General features: G+C 38.6%; 1 protein-coding gene across 1 annotated transcript in view; it reads right to left on the bottom strand.

Annotated features, from left to right (window-relative positions):
- Positions 1–25,319, bottom strand: part of LOC123876481 (hemicentin-1-like) — a 74,318-nt gene that overhangs the window by 5,351 nt on the left and 43,648 nt on the right. Inside the window, exons 28-39 of the mRNA XM_045922770.1 lie at positions 9,629–9,747; positions 8,905–9,135; positions 8,358–8,511; positions 7,850–7,967; positions 6,910–7,120; positions 6,256–6,457; positions 5,085–5,390; positions 4,004–4,182; positions 3,284–3,499; positions 1,793–1,955; positions 1,286–1,402; positions 455–549 (exon numbers count right to left, since the gene is read on the bottom strand). Of these exons, the coding sequence (XP_045778726.1) occupies positions 455–549; positions 1,286–1,402; positions 1,793–1,955; positions 3,284–3,499; positions 4,004–4,182; positions 5,085–5,390; positions 6,256–6,457; positions 6,910–7,120; positions 7,850–7,967; positions 8,358–8,511; positions 8,905–9,135; positions 9,629–9,747 (2,111 nt within the window). The remainder of the gene's footprint in view (positions 1–454; positions 550–1,285; positions 1,403–1,792; positions 1,956–3,283; positions 3,500–4,003; positions 4,183–5,084; positions 5,391–6,255; positions 6,458–6,909; positions 7,121–7,849; positions 7,968–8,357; positions 8,512–8,904; positions 9,136–9,628; positions 9,748–25,319) is intronic.

Here is a 25,319-nt window from a genome sequence, read left to right as displayed (position 1 = left end):
AAGCGCGCTCTATTTGAGGCTTATATCATCACTTGGCAGCAGGTCGAGCTGATTGCACTAGTGTATACATTAAACAAGCTTTATTTTTAACTCCCGACCCAAAAAGAGGAGTGTTATAGGTTTGACATGTATCATCTGTGTATCATTGGCATCGTAGCTCCTAAATGAACCGATTTTAATTTAGTTTTTTTGTTTGAAAGGTGAAGCTTGGATTATTTTTTTTTTTTTTATGGAGACAAACAGTATTAAAAATAAACAAAAGGTAGCACAAATACAAAGCACACACAACAACAGTCTCCAACGAAAAGTTATCACAAAATTAAAACACACAATTATATCTGAATCCAAGAAAATCGGTTCAGCCGTTTGAAAGTTATAAGCTCTTTTCTAGTTACTGTAACCTTCACTTGTTGGGGGTGTTATAACACTTGTTTATGCGATTAATTAGTGTTACCTCACACGGCGGCATGTTGCACGTCCTGCTCGCCTCGCTGCGCCCGCTGCACGCCGACTCGTCCACTATCACCTTGTCCGGCCGACTGTGCTTGTCTAAAACATACAACCTTACCTAGTTACCAATCACAAAGGTTCAATTCCCGCGGTCTCTATCTACTATACGGGATGAGAAAGCTGAAGTGGCAACGGGCGAGCAATAACTGTTTGTGAACCAATAGACGGATCATCCATACTTCCATACTATCCCTACTAATATTATAAATGCGAAAGTGTGTCTGTCTGTCCGTTTGCTACCTTTTCACGGCCCAATAGATTAACCGATTCTGACGAAATTTGGTACAGGGTTAGCTTATATCCTGGAGACGGACATAGGCTACTTTGTATCCCGGGAAATCAAAGAATTCCCGCGAGATTCCTAAAGAACTCTCCACTTTGAAGTAGCTTGCGTCCCTGTAATCGGAATGGGCAACTTTTATCCCGGATAATCAATCAGTTCCCACGGGATTTATAAAAATCTAAATCCACGCGGACAAAGTTGCGGGCATCCTCTAGTAAAAACATACGAACAAACATTTACAACCCTTATTGCTCGATTAAGGCTTGATACCCAACAAAATTAAGTAAGTACAATTGAACACGTCCGCACGCTCCGATCGTCTGAGCCAAAGTCCAGAACTCTCGAAGGCTATTGGAGGATAGTTTGCCGCGATGCCGCTACGATCGCGTTCGTAATCCCGACAGATGCCACGTGGTATCCGTTCAAAAGGCGGCAAACACAAGTGCGATAACACTAGTTAGTTTGGGATGTCGGATTCACGTAGCTTGTTACCTATGGTATTGTTGTAGTCGTCGGTGTACCGGCACAGCCTGGTGCGGTGCTGCGCGCCCGCGCCGCACGTCACGTTGCAGAAACTCCACGACGACCACGCGCTCCACTCGCCCGGAACTACGCACAAAACTTTTGCTCACCAAATACACTACATAAATAGCTTCTCAGGACTAGAGTATAGTAGCCGGTAGGAAATATTGTATACCGGGCTTTAGAAAGGGATTTCGGCTTTGTAGAGGGTTGTCTCTGCCACTCATACCTATGTCACGTTTTGTCGATCTCAACGACAGAGATAACGCTCTACGAAATAGGTCTCTACTAAAGGTCGATTCTAAAAGTTCCCTGCCGGGTGACATAAAACATTGCATTGCAGCTAGAGGAGCACGAATAATAAAGTGAATGACGTTGAAATATTTTTCTGTATTTTCGAGCTGACGGTTGGATATAGTTAAGAAGACAATGCCCAACACGCGTTGGACGTTGGGCAGACACTAGATGAGAGTATACCTTGCACGGCAACGTCGTACCGTCGCTGCGCCGTGCCAACGCTGTTCTCCGCCACGCAGATGTACTGCCCCGCGTCGCCAACGTTGACGCTCCACAGCCCCATCAGACTGCTGCCCGACACGCGTTGGATGTTGGGCAGACTGTCATTTAGCTGCTGAGTATCCTGAAAATTAATATTAATATAGCCACTCGACACGGTCAGACCCGTGCAATCAGCATAGGTGCACTATACAGAGTACACGCCTTGAACCAGGTGATGTTGGGTGCGGGACGTCCGTCCGCCTCGCACGCCAGCACGGCGCTGCGCCGCAGCAGCAGCACGCGCCGCTGCGTCGCGTCGCCCGCGATGGTGGGGGGCGTCTCGATGCTGTCGTCGTACACCAGCTCCGCGGTGCTCACCTTGAACCAGGTGATGTTGGGTGCGGGACGTCCGTCCGCCTCGCACGCCAGCACGGCGCTGCGCCGCAGCAGCAGCACGCGCCGCTGCGTCGCGTCGCCCGCGATGGTGGGGGGCGTCTCGATGCTGTCGTCGTACACCAGCTCCGCGGTGCTCACCTTGAACCAGGTGATGTTGGGTGCGGGACGTCCGTCCGCCTCGCACGCCAGCACGGCGCTGCGCCGCAGCAGCAGCACGCGCCGCTGCGTCGCGTCGCCCGCGATGGTGGGGGGCGTCTCGATGCTGTCGTCGTACACCAGCTCCGCGGTGCTCGCCTTGAACCAGGTGATGTTGGGTGCGGGACGTCCGTCCGCCTCGCACGCCAGCACGGCGCTGCGCCGCAGCAGCAGCACGCGCCGCTGCGTCGCGTCGCCCGCGATGGTGGGGGGCGTCTCGATGCTGTCGTCGTACACCAGCTCCGCGGTGCTCACCTTGAACCAGGTGATGTTGGGTGCGGGACGTCCGTCCGCCTCGCACGCCAGCACGGCGCTGCGCCGCAGCAGCAGCACGCGCCGCTGCGTCGCGTCGCCCGCGATGGTGGGGGGCGTCTCGATGCTGTCGTCGTACACCAGCTCCGCGGTGCTCACCTTGAACCAGGTGATGTTGGGTGCGGGACGTCCGTCCGCCTCGCACGCCAGCACGGCGCTGCGCCGCAGCAGCAGCACGCGCCGCTGCGTCGCGTCGCCCGCGATGGTGGGGGGCGTCTCGATGCGGTCGTCGTACACCAGCTCCGCGGTGCTCACCTTGAACCAGGTGATGTTGGGTGCGGGACGTCCGTCCGCCTCGCACGCCAGCACGGCGCTGCGCCGCAGCAGCAGCACGCGCCGCTGCGTCGCGTCGCCCGCGATGGTGGGGGGCGTCTCGATGCTGTCGTCGTACACCAGCTCCGCGGTGCTCACCTTGAACCAGGTGATGTTGGGTGCGGGACGTCCGTCCGCCTCGCACGCCAGCACGGCGCTGCGCCGCAGCAGCAGCACGCGCCGCTGCGTCGCGTCGCCCGCGATGGTGGGGGGCGTCTCGATGCTGACGTCGTACACCAGCTCCGCGGTGCTCACCTTGAACCAGGTGATGTTGGGTGCGGGACGTCCGTCCGCCTCGCACGCCAGCACGGCGCTGCGCCGCAGCAGCAGCACGCGCCGCTGCGTCGCGTCGCCCGCGATGGTGGGGGGCGTCTCGATGCTGACGTCGTACACCAGCTCCGCGGTGCCCACCTTGTTGGACATGATGCACGAGTACCGGCCGCTGTCAGACACTTCGGGCTCCGGTATCATCTGTAATGTTGCAGCTACATTAAGGTTGACGTCAATGCTCAACAACGCCATAATTATCGCGATAATCAACGCGTTAAACTGAGTGGCCACATTTGAACGGTTAACGTCTTATGCCAACTGAATTGCGGTTAAAGGCAAAGATCGCCGAATGGCATTCTGAATACTGTTGTATGTCGATCATGGCTATATCTATGTTTAACGGGAACGCCGATGAACATCACGTCGTTAGCCGTTAATGTACCTAGCCGGGACATAACAGATAAGCATGATTTCTTAACAGAACGTTAAAAAAAGTAAACAAACTGGTAGCTACAGACCGACAAGGCTCTTTTGGCGCGTGGCTAAAATTGGAACTAAAGCCGCCAGCATCTAGTGCACTTATTGATAGTTCGCTGTGTCGGCATAAAGCGACATCTGCGCCCTTACTCCAGTGCCAAAAGAGCCTTGTCGGACTGTACTTATATACCGCATTGTTAGGTTCTAGAAAGTTCCAAGTCGGCTCACCAGCGTGCAGTTGTCGTCGAGCAAGCGGACCCTGGTGCCGTCTCGTACCTCGGTGTAGGGGTGCTTGAGCCACGTGACGGAGGGCGGCGGGTGCCCGCGCGCCGCGCACGTCAGCTCGAGCGCCGCGCCGCGCACCGACCGCGTATATGTCATGTTGTGTTTAGGTGTCGGAGGGGGCACTGCGAATAAACAAAATGTCAAATCGTGCCGCCCCACTACTGAGCACAGGTCTCTTCTCAGAGTGGGAAGGCCATAGTCTGCCACACTGGCCCAATGCGAATCGGCAGACTTCACACATCTTTGAGTACATGGAGAACTCTCAAGCGTGCAGGTTTCCTCACGATGTTTTCCTTCACGGTTAAAGAAAGTGATATTTATAAGGTGCGTGCCCGGGATCAAACCCCCGACTTCCGGTTAGGAGCCGGACGTTTTAACCACTAGGCTATCGCAGCTTTTAAATGTCACATACATAGTTTTATTGCATTTCAAAATTTTATTGGACTGACATTTTCAGTAGTTCAAGCGATTTAGCGTTCCGGTACAATGCCGTGTAGAAACCAAAGGAGTATGGGTTTAATGAAAACTGCCATACCCCTTCCAGGTAAGCTCCGTTAAATTGCATCATTATTTACCACTAGATGAGATTGTAGTCACGGGCTAGCTTGTGTCTGAATAAAAAAAAGTTTCATGCTGCATCTTAAAATCCGGGAGAAATTATTAAAGTTTATTATTACTACAGCGTTATTACGCGTTCAGAGTGAACCCAATCTACCCCAACTTCCACCGAATGGGGGAAAGTGGAAGGAAACTGGGTGGATGAGAGCAGAGATGGAGGAGAAAAGTGAGACGAGAAGTATAGGGGAAGGCGGAGGAGATTGGGTTGATGAGAGAGCAGGTGGGGGAGAAAGGAGAAAGGGGAAAATTGGGGGGAGGTGGAGGAGATGGGTTAAATGTAGGGGGAGATAAGGGGAGGAGGTCGGGGGAGACACATAATGGGACAGACGGAGGGAGATTGGGACTCAAATAGTTTTAATAATTTATTTATGATCGCCCATCATACGAGAGAATAAAATGAACTCACCCAAAACATCGACCAAGTACACAGCACTGTCCTCCCCGACGCTGTTCCTGGCGAGGCAGGTGTAGTTCCCCGCGTGGCCGCCGCGCGCGCTGTGCGCCACCAGCACCTGTCCCAACTCCGCAGACACCATCGCGTCGTCGTTCAACGCGAGGGGCAGGTTATCCTTGAACCAGTACACCTCTGGAGGAGGGTTGCCGCGCGCGTGGCAGGGCAGGCGGAAGGCACGGCCGGACAGCACCACCAGCTCGCTCGTGTGCTGCGAGGTGTTGGCGTTGTGGAAAACAGTTTGGAAGATCCGAGGTGGTTCTACAAAAACGTTATTGTTCGGTTACTAGAGGATGCCCGCGGCTTCGTCCGCGTGGATTTAGACTTTTATAGATCCCGTGGGAACTGTTTGATTTTCCGGGATAAAAAGTTGCCTATTTCGATAACAGGGACGCAAGCTACTTCGGTATTAAACATGAAAATCGGTTAAGTGCATGGGTCTTTAGGAATCCCGCGGGAACTCTTTGAATTACCTTTGGATGAAAGTAGCCTACGTCCGTCCCGTATCCGTCAGAATCAGTCACACTGTTGGGCCGTGAAAAGGTAGCAGATAGACAGACAGATACACTTTCGCATTTATCATATTAGTATGGATTATGAAATATTGCCATACCCAGGTTCTAGGCAACTTTCAGATTAGCCCGCTTCCTGCATCATCACTCACCATCAGGTGAGATTGCAGTCAGTTGAAACGCCATTTGAGCAGCGTTTCTTTCCTCTCCTTGCAGAATATGCCCGACCCATCGCCAACGCCTCGCCTTGAATATCAGGGGTTGCTGGCATTTGTTCCACAAGTCTTTATATCTGATTGTATTAGACTAGAAAATGCGGAGCATAACCCTGAAGCACTTTTTACGGAAAACCTGAATTCTGTGGATTAGTAATTTAGTTGCTTTCCACATACACATTTTTTATAATAAAAATAACGAGCAAACGAACAGATGGGTCACTTGATGTTAAGTGATTGCCGCCCTCCATGAACATTGGCAGCACCAGAGGTACCGCCGATGCGTTGCCGGTCTATCAGGAATTAGTTGGTCCGAATAACTCCATGTTGTAACACCGCCGATGGGAGTTGACTCCACAGTTTGCGTGCGTGGAAAAAAGAAGGAGTAATATTACGAACCCAAAACATTAACTCGTACGCTTTTCTCGTGGAGCCCCGCTTCATTGGCCGCGACGCAGGCGTACAGCCCGGCGTGACCGACGCTTATGTCGTGCAGCACCAGCTCGGCGTCAGCACCCACGGTGTTGCCGTGACGCACCCATTGAACTGTGGGCTGCGGACTGCCAGATGCAGTGCACGACAGCCGGACGGTGGTGTTGAGCTAAAAATGTGTCATGGATGAAGGAAACATATTCTGCAGTATTTTAGTTTACTAGTCTTTAACGTGCCTTTCTTATGAAGAGAGCTGACGGGTTAAGTTAGATGTTGTTACAAGAAAAGGATTCAACCCTCATAAGAATTAGAGTGCACTGCACCGGTACTACAAAAAAAAAGTTACCAAAGAAAAAACCGGCCAGTATTCGCGTTTGGCTGCAATCACACCTGCTGGCAAGTGATGAAGATGACGCCACACATCCCCACATTAAAAATGGAGGAAAGAACTGATACGACGTTCCATAATCTAGCGTGTAAATTATCATGTTTGATAACTGATATTCATTATAAGTATATGTTGCCCCCTAAAAGTGAATTTTATCCGGCTTGTACATAATTTTACAGCAGATATCGGTTTGGAAAATCATTCAAAGGATTACAGATAGAGTAGATACTCACGACGACATCCAAGGTGTCATTGACATCGCTCCGCACTCCATCTCTGTCCACCTCGATACGCTCTACGCTGGGCTCGGCCGCCAACGCGACGCGGTACGTGAGTCGCGCGACGCCCGCGCGGCTGTCGGCCGAGCAGCGCAAGTCGCCCGCCGCGGCCGAGCTCACGTTCGCGCACACCGCGCCGGAGCCCTGCACCACCCAGTTTGTGTTGCTACCGACAGAATTGTTGATAAGTTTTCAATGCAAACATTACCCCCCGTCCACGCACTGCTCTACTCGCGCAATTCATCGCGACCTTACCTTTGCAACGCGATGGACGTCGAAACTGTGGCAGCGTGCGCGCTGTTGCATACTTGCCGACAAAATAGGGAGCGGTGGGCGTGAACGAGGAACACGCGAGTAACGCGGCCACACTACGTCTCTGCCTCCGTTCCTCGCTCCTTCCCATGCCACACGGGCAGTGTGTGGATGGGTGTTACGGGCAAACTTACGAGTATGAATCTCCTTTAAAAAAATAAACTGTGGCCCTTGGACTATATTTAGTTAATAATTCACTAAACTTCAAAACTAGAAACTTGCGTAGAAACGCAGAAAAATAGACACGCAGGAAATTCTGCGCTCAGGCTAACTTCGCCGTCCGTTCGTCCATTTGTCTATCAGCGGACTATACCTCGTGAACCGTATTATGAACAGTTGAAAATTTCACAGAATGTGTATTTTTATTACGTCTATAACGAAAAATTATAAATATTTCAAAATGGCCGCCATGATTAAAGAAAAAAGTACAATTTTTTTTTATGATGGTACAGAACCCTTTTTGTGCTACACCGATCTGCACTTGACCAACAATCACTGAGAAAGAATAAATTTTTGACAAAGGCAAATATTGTATTAGTACAAGTACGTGCAGTATTTCAGATGAACGTAAACAGAAACTCACTTAAACGTCCAAGAGATAGTAGGTGTCGGAGTCCCTCTGGCGGCGCACTCCAGCGTCGCACCAGCGCCCGCCTTCAGCCGCACCTCCAGCAGCTCCAACTCCGATATGAAGGGCGGCTCTACGACACACACGGCGTGAACACAGAGTGGTGGGTATACCACCACGCAGCAATATGGTACATGTACGGAGCCACTAACAGTATCAGCACACAGTAAGGTTATCATATTATATACAGAGGTCGTCTAGGCAGAGCAATCGTGCGGTAGGTAAGTGAGGGACGAGGGACAGCCATGGTTGGGGCTAAAATCGTCTAACGCCAAACGGCAATGTGAACGCAGTTGTAAATTAAAGCATTATGGTCGTGGCTACACCTACGGTCAACGGCCATTAACGCGATTTTCAACGGCGTTTTCCGTTAATTTAGCTGGGCCATGCTCAGTAGTGCGCCGAGGATGGGTCAGTGATGAAAAATCAAAGTTCAAAGAAGCATTGCTCAATGACAGCTCACCTAAAACAGTGAAGTTGAACTGTTTGTATATAGAGCCGTGTTGGTTCCCGGCCACGCAGCGGTACACTCCGCCGTGCCTCAAGCTAAGGTTCGATAGTTTCAACAAGTCTTTGTCCTCTCCCAAAAGTAGTCTAGAGTTGAACAGCCATTTTGTCTGGAAATATTTTCATTGAATAGTCCACTTTGTTTTTAACCCCCGACCCAAAAAGAGGGGTGTTATAAGTTTGACGTATCTGTGTATCTGTCTGTGGCATCGTAGCTCCTAAACTAATGAACCGATTTTAATTTAGTTTTTTTTTGTTTTAAAGGTGGCTTGATCGAGAGTGATCTTAGCTATAATCCAAGAAAATCGGTTCAGCCGTTTGAAAGTTATCAGCTTATAAATTTTTAATTTACACTTGTATCATCAATATTATCAATTGACAGCTGAACACAGGTCTCTTGTAGACACTTCCACGCGCCAACGGTCTTACGCCGCCGCCGACCATTCGCTTGATGTGGTTTGACACAACCCGCGGATTTACATAATGAGAGAAACAAAACTAGCCTTAGCTCTCGGGTTTGCGTCGGTCCTGCAGTCCAGATAATGCGCGCCTCCCTTCACAGCTTCCACGGTTTCGTCTTCGGGCGCCAGCGCGCGCGGCGGCCACTGCACGCGCAGCGCGACGGCCGAGCGCGCGGCGCCGGCGGCGTTGGTCGCCACGCACGTGTACGTGGACGCGTTGGCGCGGGACACGTTGGAGAAATGTAGGCTTCCGTTGGAGATCAGCGTTGTGTCCTGCAGGAGATGTTGTTTATGGTTCAGCAATACTTATTACAAATATTTACATTTGACATTACTTATCTTATAAAACACTAGATGATTCCCGCGATTTCATCCGCGTGGATTTAGATTTTTATTGATCTAGTAGGAACTCTTTAATTTCTGGGATAAAAATTTGCCCATTTCAACTTCTGGAACGCAAGATACCAAATTTCTTGCCAAACATATAAGACGGTTAAACAGATGGGCTTTTAAGAATTCCGTGCGAACTCTTTGATTTTCCGGGATAAAAAGTAGCCTATGTCCGTCCTCGGGATGTTAGTTAACTCTGTACTAAACATCAAAATTGGTTAATCTGTTGGGTCGTGAAAAGCTAGCATACAGACAGACAAGACACACTTTCGCATTTATAATAATTATAAAGAAAAGTCGTAAATTATCTATTTGCAAGTTCATTCGTTGGCTGTCGAATAGTCATATCCAATGTTTAAATGACAGAGCATCGAACCTTGTACCATGTGACGGAGTAGTCGCCCGCGCGCACCGGGCACTGCAGCGTCACACTCGCGCCCTCCACTGCTGTGACGTCGGAGCGCGTTGCAGCGTCTTGCATCAATTCGGGCGCAGCTGAAATTAAAAACCGGTCAGTAGTGTTGAATTGGGGATCCTGTATCAAAATCCATGGGGATTTTGGATCACTCTCGCTAACGCTCGTTCGCTACGCTCACCGTGATACAAAATCCCCATGAATTTTGATACAGGATCCCCAATGTAGGCTACTGTCCACAACAACACATTAAATAAATGGAGTATTCCTAAATCCAAGCAACAATTAATCACTATCAACAGTGAGACAAAATCCTCAATGACTAGTTATTGCGGATCCTATATCATACGCCCGCACCGCACAGTGGATGATATAATACGATGAGTTCGACGAGACTGCGGCATTCATAAGAAATGCGAACGAGCCCATATGCATGATAATTTTACGTCTAAAAGTTTGCTCTCGCATAGTTAACCATTTGATTTGTTGCGCTCAAATTATTTTTGTATATTGATCGTGTTTCTGCTTGATCCGGCATTGCTGTATTCATTAGTATGAATTTCGATCGATTGATTCGAGGCTTGCGCATACTTATAATAGGTTGGATAAAGGTAGACTCTTTAAATGTTTATAGCTCATCAGAAATATATTCGTATTACATTAACGATTGCTTTTCCACATATCGGACATAACATTTTATCCAACGATAAAGCACATTTAGTACACGTTATAGCATGACCACATGGTATATAACACGCAGCTACTTCTTCTACAAGACAAATTTTGCAGCAAAGTGTTTCTTTAATATTTTCAACACATAATATGTTTCTGTCTGCAAAAGAACTTATTATATTGTTATTTACAAATTGTTCAGATACTTTTGATGCACCACAAACATCTTTGCTATCACTTTGTAGGTATGTTTCACCCTTCACAAGTAAAACATAGGGACAGGACGGAAACCAGCGTGCGTGCTCCGACCATGGATGATCTTCGATGCCCCAGTCTTTGAGCCTGCCATCACAAAAGTAACAAATCACGCGATCACTATCTCCTGTATAAAAAAAACCAGCATCAGCCATTTCTTGAGGTTTTTGATTTAAATCTTGAGGCCAGGTATCAAAACTTCGCAATCTTGCGATTTGAGTTGCATAGCGAGGATATTTAGGATATATTAACTCCATTCTGATCTACAAACAATGAATTTTGGATAAAGATTTATTAGTAAAAATATATTATAGCAGATTTCTAGTAAGGTGTGCAAGCTTATCATACATTATTATTTATCGAAAATTAATTCTTTAATGATGAATTTAGACACATTTCCCGCTATTTAAATATATTTCGATTGTTATAAATACTTTGATAAATAGAGATTAATGGACGAAAAAAATACGTACAATGCGTACTAATATAATAAATTCACTGATGCCCCCACGACTTCATCTGCATGGATTTAGGTTTTTAAATCCTGCGGGAACTCTATGATTTTCCGAGATAAAAAGTTGTCTATATCTCTCCAGTTCTTTTACTATACCCACGAAAAATCATGTCGATTCGTTGCTCCGTTGCGACGTGATTGAAGGACGAACCAATAAACAAACAAACAGACACACTTTAGCATTTATAATAAGTATGATTAGTGATGCAAAAAGGCGTCTGTCTAAACTAAAGACTAACGGCTGAATCTTGCCGAAATTTGATACACAGACAATTCACATCTTGGAGACGGATCCAGGATATTTTTTGACGTCGAAAATTAAAGGATTTCCACTCAAGTTTTAAATCAAATTCGCAAGGAAGAAGATTGAAGCATCAAATAGGAGCAAATATTATTAGACCTTTCACAAATTTTATACCTACCTATGGAAAGTAGTAAAATGTATAACCTTTTAACATTTTAACTATCGCGAGTCCGACGCATACCATTCCTTTTACGGTTAGATCTCAATTCACTGCGTAACTATAAACAACAGCGTCTTCCATGCTTCAAAATCGAACACCTATAGCTGATGCGGCAATAATTTATACGTAAGACAGTGTTCATACGAATGTATAAATCTAGTCTGATTACTTTCGCAAATATAAGTTTTATGTTGTGATGATTTAGTGTTTAAAGTTACATGCGCAAATGTTTAAATCTAATTTATTTCAATCCATTTCGTTTATTATGAAAGAGGTTTTAGAATTCGAGCGTATAAATAGGTCGATCCTAAGCGTCACCATTCCTTTCTTTCCGAGTTTTGGATACGACGACAACAACAGTCGAAATAAAGTATGTAAGTATTTTTATTTTATATGTTTATTTTTGAATTAAGCAACTAGGTACCTATTGAATTTTTATTTGGAGTTTTCATGTTGATAGTTACTTAAATTGTTTTTCAGGGCCTCTTCATCTTTCATCAATCCATTTGACGAAGACGAAGACCCCATCGCTTTGGTGCAGCCCCCATCAACATCGAAGTCTCTTAAGAAGAAACGTGAGGTGAAGCGGAAGAAGACGATCAAGAAAAAGGAGGTGACTTCTTCTGCTCCGAAGAATCCGTTCGAATCGAGCGGATCGGAATCTGAACCCGAAACGTCTCCAAATACACCTACGAGTCCATCTGTTAAGCGGAGGAGGTTTATTACCGAATCTGAGGTGAGTTGTCTTATTTATATTTTATTGGATTAAAGCTTTTAAAAGACTTCCCAATAAGAATGTTGTTAGGCAATTGGTCTGTATATAAATTTATGAATATAGTTTGTTAAAGTTATTATTTTGTTAGGGATCATATCCGAAGGGTACCAGTGGGATCCTATTACTAAGCTACCGCTGTCCGCCCGGACGTCTGTCTGTCAGCGGGCTTTATCTCATGAACCATAATAGGTAGAGAGTTGAAATTATCGCAGATGATACTAAATTGAATATTTTTCAATTTCAGGATGAATCTACTAGCAAGCCAGTGCGCGCTGCGAAATTGAGAAGTTTTCTCAGTCGGCGCGTTGCGTCGGGGTATACATCCCAATCAGACCCATCGAAGAAAGGCAGCTACTACTTCGAGCTGCGCGTCTACAACTCTGAAGAAGTGGAGAAACTCGCGAACAATGAGCGTTGGAAGCATGCCATCTGCACACTAAAACTTGCAACTGATTTAAATTCGGTGGTATGGAAGTCCCTCACCAAATTAATTGATGATAGTAAGGCTGAACTAAAAAATATTCAGCCCATTTTATACCCTGCAAATGAAAATAATTTCTAAGATAAATTTTGTAAATTAAATTTTGTAAATCTTAGAAATTATTTTCATAAATAAATTCAAAAAATATTTCATCTGCAACATATTGTATATAATAAGTATGACAATTAAATTACTATCTTTATGTTTGTACCTGTAAATATTTTTTAACGTGTTTTTTTTACAGAAATTACAAAGCCTAAACCATACAAAGCCTAGACCATACAAAGCCTAGATCATACAAAGCCTAGACCATACAAAACCTAGACCATACAAAGCCTAGACCATATGAAACTAGAAATATAAAAACTAGAACCATATGAAACTAGAACCATATAAAATTAAATTAACGTGTTTTTTTTACAGAAATTACAAAGCCTAAACCATACAAAGCCTAGACCATACAAAGCCTAGATCATACAAAGCCTAGACCATACAAAGCCTAGACCATATGAAACTAGAAACATAAAAACTAGAACCATATGAAACTAGAACCATATAAAATTAAATAAAAATGTCTAAATGTTCATATCGAAAGATTTGAAGTTGGGATATTAATAACGTGATACTTACAGCCCTTATACTCTTACTAAGTCTGCACATTGTCTGAAAATAACTAGATTACTTTATTTTAATACAGTCATCTCATAACTATCCAAAATTTAAAATCTAGAACTGAGAAACTAGAACCATACAAACTAGATACTTGACATGTTTGAATGTTGATATCGAAACATCGCATTACTTCCATTCTATTAATAACTGTTTACTGTTTATTAGCCAATAGCTTGATTTATTATTTAGCTGTATTTCCTTACCGATTTTTTATACGCAGAATATTAAAACCAGAACTGAGAAACTAGATACTAAATAGATAAACAAGATAAGCAATTCTATGAAATTGAAAATGTTTTTCTGCAAAGAGTGTAACCTTTATGTTAAAACATCTATATCGTCACATAACAGAACAAATACTCATAAATCTAATAGTTTATTTCAATCTAGATATGAGAATGTGCAAATTATAAAAACGGCTTTTAGAAACAGAATAATCAGTTACAAAGTAAATCCGACCTCTACAACTTTAGTTCCAGAGAGTTTTTTTTCACAAATATTTAAAACCACACGCGAGATCATAAATATATCTCTAAAGAAACACACTGCCATTAAAGTAAATTTCGAGTTATTTGTTTCGTATATTTTACCAAAAAATTTTGAAAAGTCTATTAAATCTTTCAGTACTAAATATGGTATTATAGTCCAAAGTACTGATATTGATAATTTTTTATTACAATGTGCTCAAAAGTTAACTTGCAAATGCGCAGAATTCGAACAGTCAGAATCTGGTTGGACAATTGATTCTATCAGTCATTTGGAGATAAATATTAATAAATATAATCCTCTGAAAGGTGGATCATATTTGGCATTACCATCACATATAAGAAATACAAAATCATGTCTAAATATTCATAATTTCGATGATTGTTGCTTTTTATGGTGCATTGCTGCTAAAATGTATCCTACAAAACTTAATTCCAATAGAGTTTCATCATATCCTCATTATTCATTGCTTTTTGACATAAGAAATATGACATTTCCTCCGGGAATTGAAGATATTAAAACCTTTGAGAAGAACAATCCAACTATTAGTGTAAATGTTTATGGGTTAGAAGCCAATAATACAGTTACAGGTCCTTTGTATGTGACTTTAGCTCGAAAACTTACCCATGTTAATTTATTATATATTACTAAAAATGACAAAGCCCATTACTGTTTGATTAAAGACTTTGGCCGACTTGTGCGAAGGCAATTAACAAAACACAAGTCTAAAATATTTTTATGTGATGAATGTTTTTTATATTTCGCAAATGAACAAAAACTACACAATCACGATTGTGCTAAAAGACAAACTGTACTTCCAGAAGATGGTAGTAAGTTGCATTTTTCAAACTATGAGAGAACTCAAAGAATTCCTATCGTGATATATGGCGATTTTGAGAGCTTGCTTTGTAAATATTCAAACGAAAATAAATCTCTTTATACTGAAGATATACAAACACATGAACCATCTTGTTTCGCTTATTACATATGTTGCCATTCTAAACCTGAGCTTAATGACTTTGTAAGCTATCGCGGACCAAACTGTGGTAAAAAATTTGTTGAAAGCATTACGCGAGATGTAAAAAGATTGCACGGTATTTTAAATACAAATAATCCAATGTTTCCTCTTACTACCGAAGAGTTGACTTCATATAATGAAGCAAAAATTTGCTGCATCTGTAAAACAATGTTTAAAAAATATGATATAATAGTAAAGGATCATGACCATTTTACAGGTAAATACCGAGGCCCTGCTCACAACACTTGTAACATAAATGCAAAAAAATGTACGTTTATACCGATCATTTTTCATAACTTGAGTGGTTATGATTGCCACTTATTTATTAAAGAATTATCAGAAATTACCGGAAAAACGAGCTTGATACCAAAATCTAAAGAAAAATATATATCATTCACAAAATTTTTACCTATTGATAAAACAAATGCTGCTCAACTGAAGTTTATCGATTCATTTAATTTTTTGAGTTCGGGTTTGGATAAACTGGCAAAGAGTCTTCATCCGAATGATTTTCAGCATATGCGTGTATTTATTAAGGATGAACACTTATTAAATTTGGCCTGTAAAAAGGGTGTCTATTGTTATGATTATATGGATGCATGGGAGAAATATAATGAAACAAAGTTACCAAAACATTCGATTTTTTTTAATAAACTCACAGGTGAAAATATTTCCATTGAGGATTACGAACACGCTTTAAAAATATGGAAAACTTTTGGTATAAAAAACTTAGGAGAGTATACAGATTTATACTTACAATGCGATGTCTTATTACTATGCGACGTTTTTGAAAAGTTCAGAAATATGAGTTTAGACTATTATAATTTAGACCCCTGCTATTATGTATCATCTCCATCTTTAAGTTGGGACGCAATGTTGTTATATACTAAAGTTGAGCTTGATTTGATTTCTGATGTGGATATGTATCAGATGTTAGAAAAAGGTATTCGAGGTGGTTTAGCCCAGTGTTCATTGAGATATGCTGAAGCAAACAATAAATATTTACCATCCTACAATAAAAATGAGTCAAGTACGTACTTAATTTATTTAGACTGTGTCAACCTTTACGGTTTTGCTATGATGCAAAAAATGCCAATGCGTGACTTTAAATTTTTAAATGAAAATGAAATTAAAAATTTTGATGTAAGGAACATTTCTAAAAAAAGTCAGTGTGGATATATTCTCGAGGTAGATTTATGTTATCCGGATAATATTCATGATGCTCATTCAGACCTACCATTTGCTGCGGAAAAATATTCTCCTGCTCAAAATCAAAGCAAAAAATTGGTGGCAAATTTATATAATAAACATCGTTTTGTTATTCATTATATGCACTTGCAAGAATGCTTAAAGAATGGTTTATTGCTTTTAAAAATATACAGAGTGCTATCTTTTTATCAGGACAACTTTTTAGAGCCTTATATTTTTTTAAACACAAGTCTCAGACAAAATGCCAAGTCTGATTTTGAGAAAGACTTTTTTAAAAAGCAGAATAATTCTATTTTTGGAAAAACGATAGAAAACAAAAGGAAGCAGGTTGACGTAAAACTAGTAAACGTTTGGAGAGATACTACAAATAATACTAATAAATTGAATGGAGCGGAAAAATATATTAGTGCACCACATTTTCACAGTTTATCAATTTTTTCTGAAAACTTAGTAGCTATTCAATTGAAAAAAACAAAAATTGTCTTAGATCGACCAATATATATTGGATTCACGATTCTTGAACTGTCGAAAACGCATTTGTATCATTTTCATTATTCGGTCATAAAAAGAATCTATGGAAATAATGTTCAGTTATGTTATACGGATACTGATAGTTTACTATATCTTGTAAAAACTGATGATTTTTATGAAGATATGAAAGATAACATTCATTATTTTGATACTAGCAATTTTGAAGATGATAATATTTTTAATATGCCGAAAGCTAATATGAAAATACCTGGATATTTTAAAGACGAAATGGGAGGAGAAATCATTTCTAAATTTGTTGGTTTACGCGCAAAATTATATTGTTTACTTTCTGAGAAAAAAACTATCAGTAAAGCAAAGGGTATCACGAAGCCTGTGACAAAAAAATTAAACTTTGAGAAATATAAGAAAGCCTTATTTTGCAATGAAAATATAAGAGATGATATGTTTGTCATACGATCAAAAAATCATCAGGTTTTTACTCAGAAAATTAATAAATTAGTATTAAATAGTGATGATAATAAAAGGCAAATAATGGAAAATGATTTTAAAACTTTGCCTTGGGGGCATTACAGCACGATTCTTTAGTAAAAATATTATGCTAAGTACCTATGTATTTTACAAATTTTTATGTGTCTAATTTTAATATTAGTTTTAATGGTAATTTAGCATTTAATAAATTTGATTAAGTTTACCACAGTGTTTTATTTCAAATAAAATCACAACATATTTTATATTCCCTTTATTAATTCAACCAATTATTTACATTACTTCATAAACTTAGTACTTAACATAAGATTAACGTATTATAAAAACTTACTACTTAATGGAAAATATTCGGACTACAACTTACTTGCATGATATGAAAATATAAAATATACTTTATACTTTAATTAGAACTCATTTATGCTTTTTATTTTTACAATCGCAAAATAACAATAAAATAATATTAAATTTAACTATTCAGGCACACTTAGCTTTTGTATAATCCTATTAATTAAATCTTCTGTAGCATCCATCATATTGTCATAATTATCACTCACTATGTACTGTACACTCAAATTAGTCTTTGCACTGTTCTCCTGTTCTTTACTATCAATTTCAAGTATTTCAATTTTTATAATGTGGCTTCCCTTTGCTTTATTTTTCCGTATAACAAAAGATGAATCTGGAGCTGGTGAAATCACATGATCTATTTTTGGAAGCTTCTTTTTTAAAGACAATTTATTTTTCTTTTTTATGGTTTTCAAACTGGTGTTATTTTCAAGTGTTTCATTATTTTTTTGCTCACGTAAAGCTTTCAATCTATTCTCTTCTTCTCTTTCTAAAATAGCATCCAAGTCTTGAGCTCCATAAAATGGATTATTCATACTTGTGTTTCTTTCGTCATCCGTGAAATAAAAGTCCGACATGATGCTGTAACAAAATACAAAATTTTATAAATATAACAATAAAACAACATTTATAAAAATATCAATAAACAAATTCTAAAATAGAAAAGAATACAGTCAAAATATTATATAAGTAATTTTTTTCACTAACCAGAAGCGAGTGAGTTCCTTGCGTGAGAAGATCTGGGAATGAAAATTGTTTAGTAACAAATCTATGGAGTCAAGTTTTCAAAACAATTGTATATACTTGTATGACATTCGTCCGCATTATGCAATCTCTAGCGACATGTTAGAACCTGTTTAGTATTAAGTTCTTACGAATTTCAATTTCATACTATTATCACAAGGTTTAAATTAAAATGTATACCTACATTTTAATATAATCATCGACAAATAATAGTGCGCTAGACAAGTGCGAAGTGAAACACGAATGTGATACCTACAAGCAATACCTTAAAATTTAAATCAACTAGCAATAATATGAAGTTATTTAATAAGTTGCATTTTTAAAATTATCATCAATCAGTAATATGAAGTTGATAAAACAGGCTGAATCATTAAAAATAAATTATATAGATGTTGAAACACCACCACTATGCTTTAGCCGACATAGTAAACTTCTACCAAACATAATTCGATGCATAATTTGCGGACCCTCCAACTGTGGGAAAACAAATATTATGATAAACTTATTATTGCACGAAAATGGACTTAAATTCCAAAATGTTTATATTTACTCAAAGTCCACTTTTCAATCTAAATATTGTTTCCTACAAAAAGTTTTTCAAAATACTCCAGATGTTAAATTTATTATGTTCAAAAATAGTGAAGAAGTTATTTCGCCAACTGAAGCCTTAAGAAATTCTATTTTCATTTTTGACGACGTGACTTGTGAAAATCAAGTTAATATTCGAAATTATTTTTCGATGGGCAGACACAAACAAATTGATTGCTTTTACTTGACCCAAACATATTCAAAAATTCCTAAGCAATTAATACGTGACAATGTTAACTTTTTAATTATTTTCAAGCAAGATGATATAAACTTAAAACATATATATAAGGAACATGTTAATTCTGATATGAGCTGGCATGTCTTTAAACAATTGTGTGCAAGTATTTGGAAAGATCCGTTTATGTTTTTATCAATCAACAAAGATTGCGAACTAAATAACGGTCGGTACAGAAAAACATTTGACATATTCGTGAAATTCGACTAACAATTTTACAATTATATACCACATACGAGACACAAATTTAGTCAGTCAAATGAGAGCACTGGTAAGAATACCTACCCATATTTAATTTAAAAATGGAAGCCGTTGTAAAGAAACAATTAATTAAATCAATTGAAACCATCAAAAAGAAAGCAAAACAAATGCGTGAAGAAGAAGATGATTTAGAACTAAAAAGGCGCAAACTTTTTAAATCCATAACGGATCCATTAGAATCCATAGTATTGCAAAAAAAAGAAAATAAAAACAATAGTCACCATGATTTACCAGATACATGTTCACCTTCAACTTCTGATAAAATTAAAAACATAGAAAATGATGATAAAAATTATGTAACACCAAAACCAATAACTTCTACCCAAAATTTTGAAGAAATCGAAGAATTCTATACTCCATCTCCAACGCCTGAAAAAAGCAATGAAATCTATAATTTGAATGTACCTTTTGGTGTACGTAATGAAAATAGTAATTTAATGATTGGAAATACAAAAGTAACATTTTCAGATGGTGATGCTCATAGCAAAAATATGATGGCTAAAATAGGAAATAGATCCTATGAAGTAACCCCAGGTTTGGCAGAATTATTATTTCAGAGTAAACCAGATGTAAAGATTGTATCTGATCAAGATAAATTAGTATATAAAGATATTTTATGCAATACTAGTGCACATAGGAGAGATTATAACCCTACGAATCAGATTAAAGGCGATAAAGGGACAAAATATACTAAAATTGTGAAACCTCTCTTTACTGATAGTGAATTAAAAGAAAAAAAACAAGGTGGTTTTATGCCAACTCTTAAAACTTTGAAAAAAAATACAGATTTCATATACTGGGATGATCCGAATGAGTTAGTAGATAGATTGAAAATTTTAATTGCTTCAAAAGATGCTGGCAACACTAGTCATGACAATGAGATTATATCAATAATTGAAGAACTTAAAGAAGCTGGTATAATAAAATAAGTATATAAAAATAAAACCTGGTTACATTTTTGCTTAGTTCTATAAACACTGTTGAACATGAATGTCAACAAGTTTGGTCATCATGTACACAAGAAACTGAAAATGGATAGCTCTGCCTTAGAAAATATCTTTGATGCTCAACATAAAATCATCAAACATGTTGGTACACCCATTGACCCAAACGACTGTGCTACTAAACTATATGTTGACAAATTCTTAGATGGGCTCTATATACGATTAAAAACAGTAGAGGAAACATTGTTGCAGTTAAAATCAGAAATAAATAGTCTAAAAAGGAATATAGAAGGTGTAAGTCGTAAATTCAAAAAATGAGCAAAGATAGTGTAGTAAATGAAATACATAAAAATGTTAGGAAAAATTTTCCTCGAAGACATGTTATACTTAAAGACATTGATGATGTATGGCAGGCCGATTTAGTTGATATGCAATCATTCTCAAAAGATAATTCACAATATAAATATATTTTAACAGTCATCGATGCTTTTTCAAAGTATGCATGGGCATATCCGCTTAAACTTAAAAATAAAGAAACTGTGACTGAAGCATTTAGTAAGTTACTAGAAAAAGGTCGTGTTCCCAAAAATCTACAAACTGATTTAGGAACAGAATTTTATAATAGTTGTTTCAAAAAATTATTACAAAAATACGGTATAAATCATTATTCCACTTATTCCACTAAAAAGGCGTCAATAGTAGAAAGATTTATAAGAACGTTGAAAACTAAAATGTACAAGCAATTTAGCTTGCAAGGGAATTACAAATGGAATGATGGAACCCTCGAGCACATCATGAAAAAATATAACTCCACATTTCACAGAACAATTGGTACAGCTCCAGATAAAGTTAATGAAAAGAATAAACAAAATATACTAAAAAGATACAGACTACTACAATTATCAGCACCATCGCAGAAACGTTCAAAATTCAAAATTGGAGATTATGTAAGAATAAGCAAATACAAAGGAACTTTTGACAAAGGATATACTCCCAACTGGTCAACTGAAATTTTTAATATAGCTCAAGTTCAAAACACTCATCCAATTACTTACCTTCTAAAAGATGCAAGACAGCGACCTATTTTAGGATCATTCTATACTGAAGAATTACAAAAAACAAAACATCCTGATATATATCTTATTGAAAAGGTTTTAAAAACAAAAGGAAATAAATTATATGTCAAATGGTTAGGTCTGCCGCCTAGTGAAAACAGTTGGATAGATAAACTAAATCTTTTATAAACACATTTTATGTTAACAACTTTCAGTCTCTTATTATCTACGATACTGAGCAGAGTTCTCTTTTATTAAAAATGGAGAAACAACCATCCAAGCGTAAAATGACTTTGAGAAGAAAATCTAACAATTTGAAAACAAGTAATTCTGGTGCTGGTTTTAAGAAAAGCTTTAAGGATATTGTATCTCGCGCGAAAAAACATATCCATAAATTGAAACCTAAATGCAAAAAAGCTGCAATCGAATTAGCTCTTGCTGCTGCTAAGGAATTAGCAGCGACATCTTCAGTTAATGTACCGCGTATAATACCCATACCAAAGACAGGTGGGGTTTTGCCACTAGTCCCCATATTTGCAGGATTGTCTGCCGCGGGCAGCTTAGCGGGTGGTACTGCTAGTATAGTGAAAGCAGTCAATGCTATTAATTTAATGAAAAAAAAATTTCAAGAACTAAAGAGACATAACGAGAAGATGGAAACATTGTGTATCGGAAAAGGATTATTTATAAAGCCCTATGGTAATGGTTTGGGAATATACACAGCAAAGGAAAAAAACTGATTCGGCGGCTACCTAATCGTGCTCTAAGTAACTTGGATATTCTAAAAATTTCAAAAAATATTCCTTATTTCAGAGGTGTATTTATGAGAAATGAACTTCCAAAATATCCTTTTAAAAAAGAGTGTGGTATCATCAACTTAGATAGCTCTCAAAATCCTGGAACTCATTGGGTAGCCTATGCAAAAATAAATAATTACATTGAATACTTTGATAGTTATGGTAATTTGAAACCGCCTAAAGAATTTGTAAAATATGTGGGAGCGAATATTAATTATAATTATGACAATTATCAAGGATCTAATTCTTATAACTGTGGCCATCTATGTATCAAATTTCTTATTAATTTTTGGAATAAAAATTGAAAATAAATAGATGATACAAAAATATGTAAGCTCATTTAACCATCATGTCTATTACACTCACGATCGTGGGTGAAAAATCTATTCTAGAATCATTTTACGCCCCTCCTCTTATTTTGGAAGACGAATATGAGTGTGGCTTAGTATATTTTTCTGCATTTAATTCAATTCCAAATGTAGACTATAATAATAATGTGTTTGAATATGGAGAAGAGAAAAAAAGAATTCTTATTCAACCAGGTGCTTACGATTTACAAGATTTGTATGAATACCTAAAAGAAAGAGTTGAAAATTGTGAATTACAAATAAAATCTAACATCAATACAATGACATGCTCTTTGTACTGTACTGAAACTATAAACTTTAATTCAGAAAATAGTATTGGACCTATGCTAGGTTTTTCTAACGAAAAACTAAAAGCAAATAAATGGCATGAATCTACAGAATCCGTTAACATTCTACCACTGTCTGTCATAAGGATCGAATGTGATCTTGTACAGAGTTCGTACACTAACGGTTCTCCTTCACATATTATTTATGAGTTTGTGCCAAACATTCCTCCAGGTCATAGATTTATAGAATCTCCAAGTAATGTGATATATTTTCCGGTCAAAAGAAAGATAATTTCATCAATAACAATAAAAATTTTGGATTTGGAAGGCAATAATATAAATTTTAAGGGCGAAACTATTGTTTTGTGTCTTCATTTGAAAAAGTCAAAATGATCGTATTTAACAAAAGTAATTATTATAAAGAGTATAACCCAACTATTAAGAAAGTTATTACCAAGGAAAGTGTAAAACAAAGAAGACGTGTTAGAGTATATAAAAAAATTCATCAGAGTAATAAACAATTTCTTAAAGCCCTCGGCTTCAAAGTATGAGCCTCCTTCAGATCAACGAATTACCTGAATTCGATAACTCTATCGAGAGTTATGAGGTTCATACATATAATCCATACAATAACAGTTTCAATGAAAATGATGAAATTCGGATACCTATTCACCAGCAAGATATTTACGTGTTACCATCAGCCAGTTCCATTTACATTGAAGGAAAAGTTTCGGTGACTCATAAAGATCAAGCTGGCAAAGTTCAAAAGAAAAGTGTTGACTTCAGTAATAATGCAATTGCATTTCTTTTTCAAGATATCCGATACGAAATGAATGGTGTTGAAATCGATCGTATTAGAAATGCTGGAATAACTACAACCATAAAATCTTTCATTTCAATGAATAGCGGTGACAGTAAAGCGGCTGCTGCTTGGGGTTGGAATATAGACGGATTTAAAAATCAAAATGGAAATTTTAATGCTTTGATACCCTTAAATAAGATTTTAGGTTTTGCTGAAGACTACAATAAAATAATAATAAACTGTAAACATGAACTCATACTTAACAGAGGTAGTACTAACATAAATAGTGTTGTCATGGGTAGCGATGATATTGTAGACATTGATATACAGAGAATCCAATGGCGAGTACCACATATTAAAGTATCAGATCAGCAAAGATTAATACTTTTAAGGAAATTAGAAAAAGATAATCCCGTACAAATAGCATTTAGAAATTGGGATTTGTATGAATATCCATTATTGCCAAAAACTACCAAACATTCATGGGCGTTAAAGACTGCTTCTCAATTAGAAAAACCTCGATATGTTATATTTGGTTTGCAAACTAATAGAAAAAATGTTAAAAACAGAGACAGCACAATATTCGATCATTGTACATTAACCAATGTCACATTATTCCTGAATTCCCACTATTATCCGTATGATGCTTTAAATCTCAAGTTTGAGGAAAATAAATACAGTATATTATACGACATGTACACCAAGTTTCGTCAGTCGTTTTACAACCTTCCTATTGATCCACTGCTTGATCTTCATACATTTAAAGAAATAGCGCCTTTATTTGTCATAGATTGTTCCAGACAAAATGAAAATTTAAAAACTGGTCCAGTTGATGTTCGTCTGGAAATAGAAACGTCTCAGGAAATTCCAAGCAATACCAGCGCTTACTGTTTAATCATAAACGATCGTCTTGTGGAGTATAGGCCGCTGAGTAACATTGTTCGAAAACTATCATGAAAATTATTGTGGACGTTCAAGGTTTTAAAAATGATCAAAATTACTTTCTGCCTAAAGAGATTGCTATAGTGTATAGTGATCGAGTTCAAGTTTTGTTAATAAAACCACCATATCCCTATGAATGGCTAACAGACACAGAAAAGAAACAAGTTAAATGGATTGAAAAGAATAGAAAAATATTATGGAGCGAGGGAATCGTGCCTTACGAGACCTATAAATACCATCTAATAGATATTTTAAAAAATAATGATATTTATTGTAAAGGCCTTGAAAAGCAGTTATGGTTAAAAGATATATTAAGTAATCCTAACGTACATAATTTAGAAGATAAAGGATGTCCTCGTTTATTAACATTGTATGAGTTGTATAATTCACATTCTGACATATATAGTTGTGTTTATCATCCGACCATCTGTGCGCTGAAAAATGTAACTTGTTTAAAAAAGTGGTGTATGAATAATAAAGTTTTAGATGATTAAATATGCTTGTTTAATTTCCATATACCTGCTTCTTTTATTTAATTTACTGATTATACTCGTATTGAAAACACAATATTTGGTGTAGTTTGTTATAGCCAAATAGTTGTTTTTCATGTTGTAAAAATATTACATTTGAAGAGTAATTTTAAAATTCAAGGTTTCTTAGTACCTATCTAGTTTTATCAACATATTTGCTCGTGCAAATAGAATGAATATTTCGTTCTTAAACCATGTGAATAGTTTGTTCAAAATACGGATAGTTGATTAATTTTTGCTTGGATTTAGCT

This window comes from Maniola jurtina, chromosome 21 (genome assembly GCF_905333055.1).
Source record: "Maniola jurtina chromosome 21, ilManJurt1.1, whole genome shotgun sequence".
Lineage (NCBI taxonomy): Eukaryota > Metazoa > Arthropoda > Insecta > Lepidoptera > Nymphalidae > Maniola > Maniola jurtina.
This window is presented reverse-complemented; position numbering and strand designations above follow the sequence as displayed.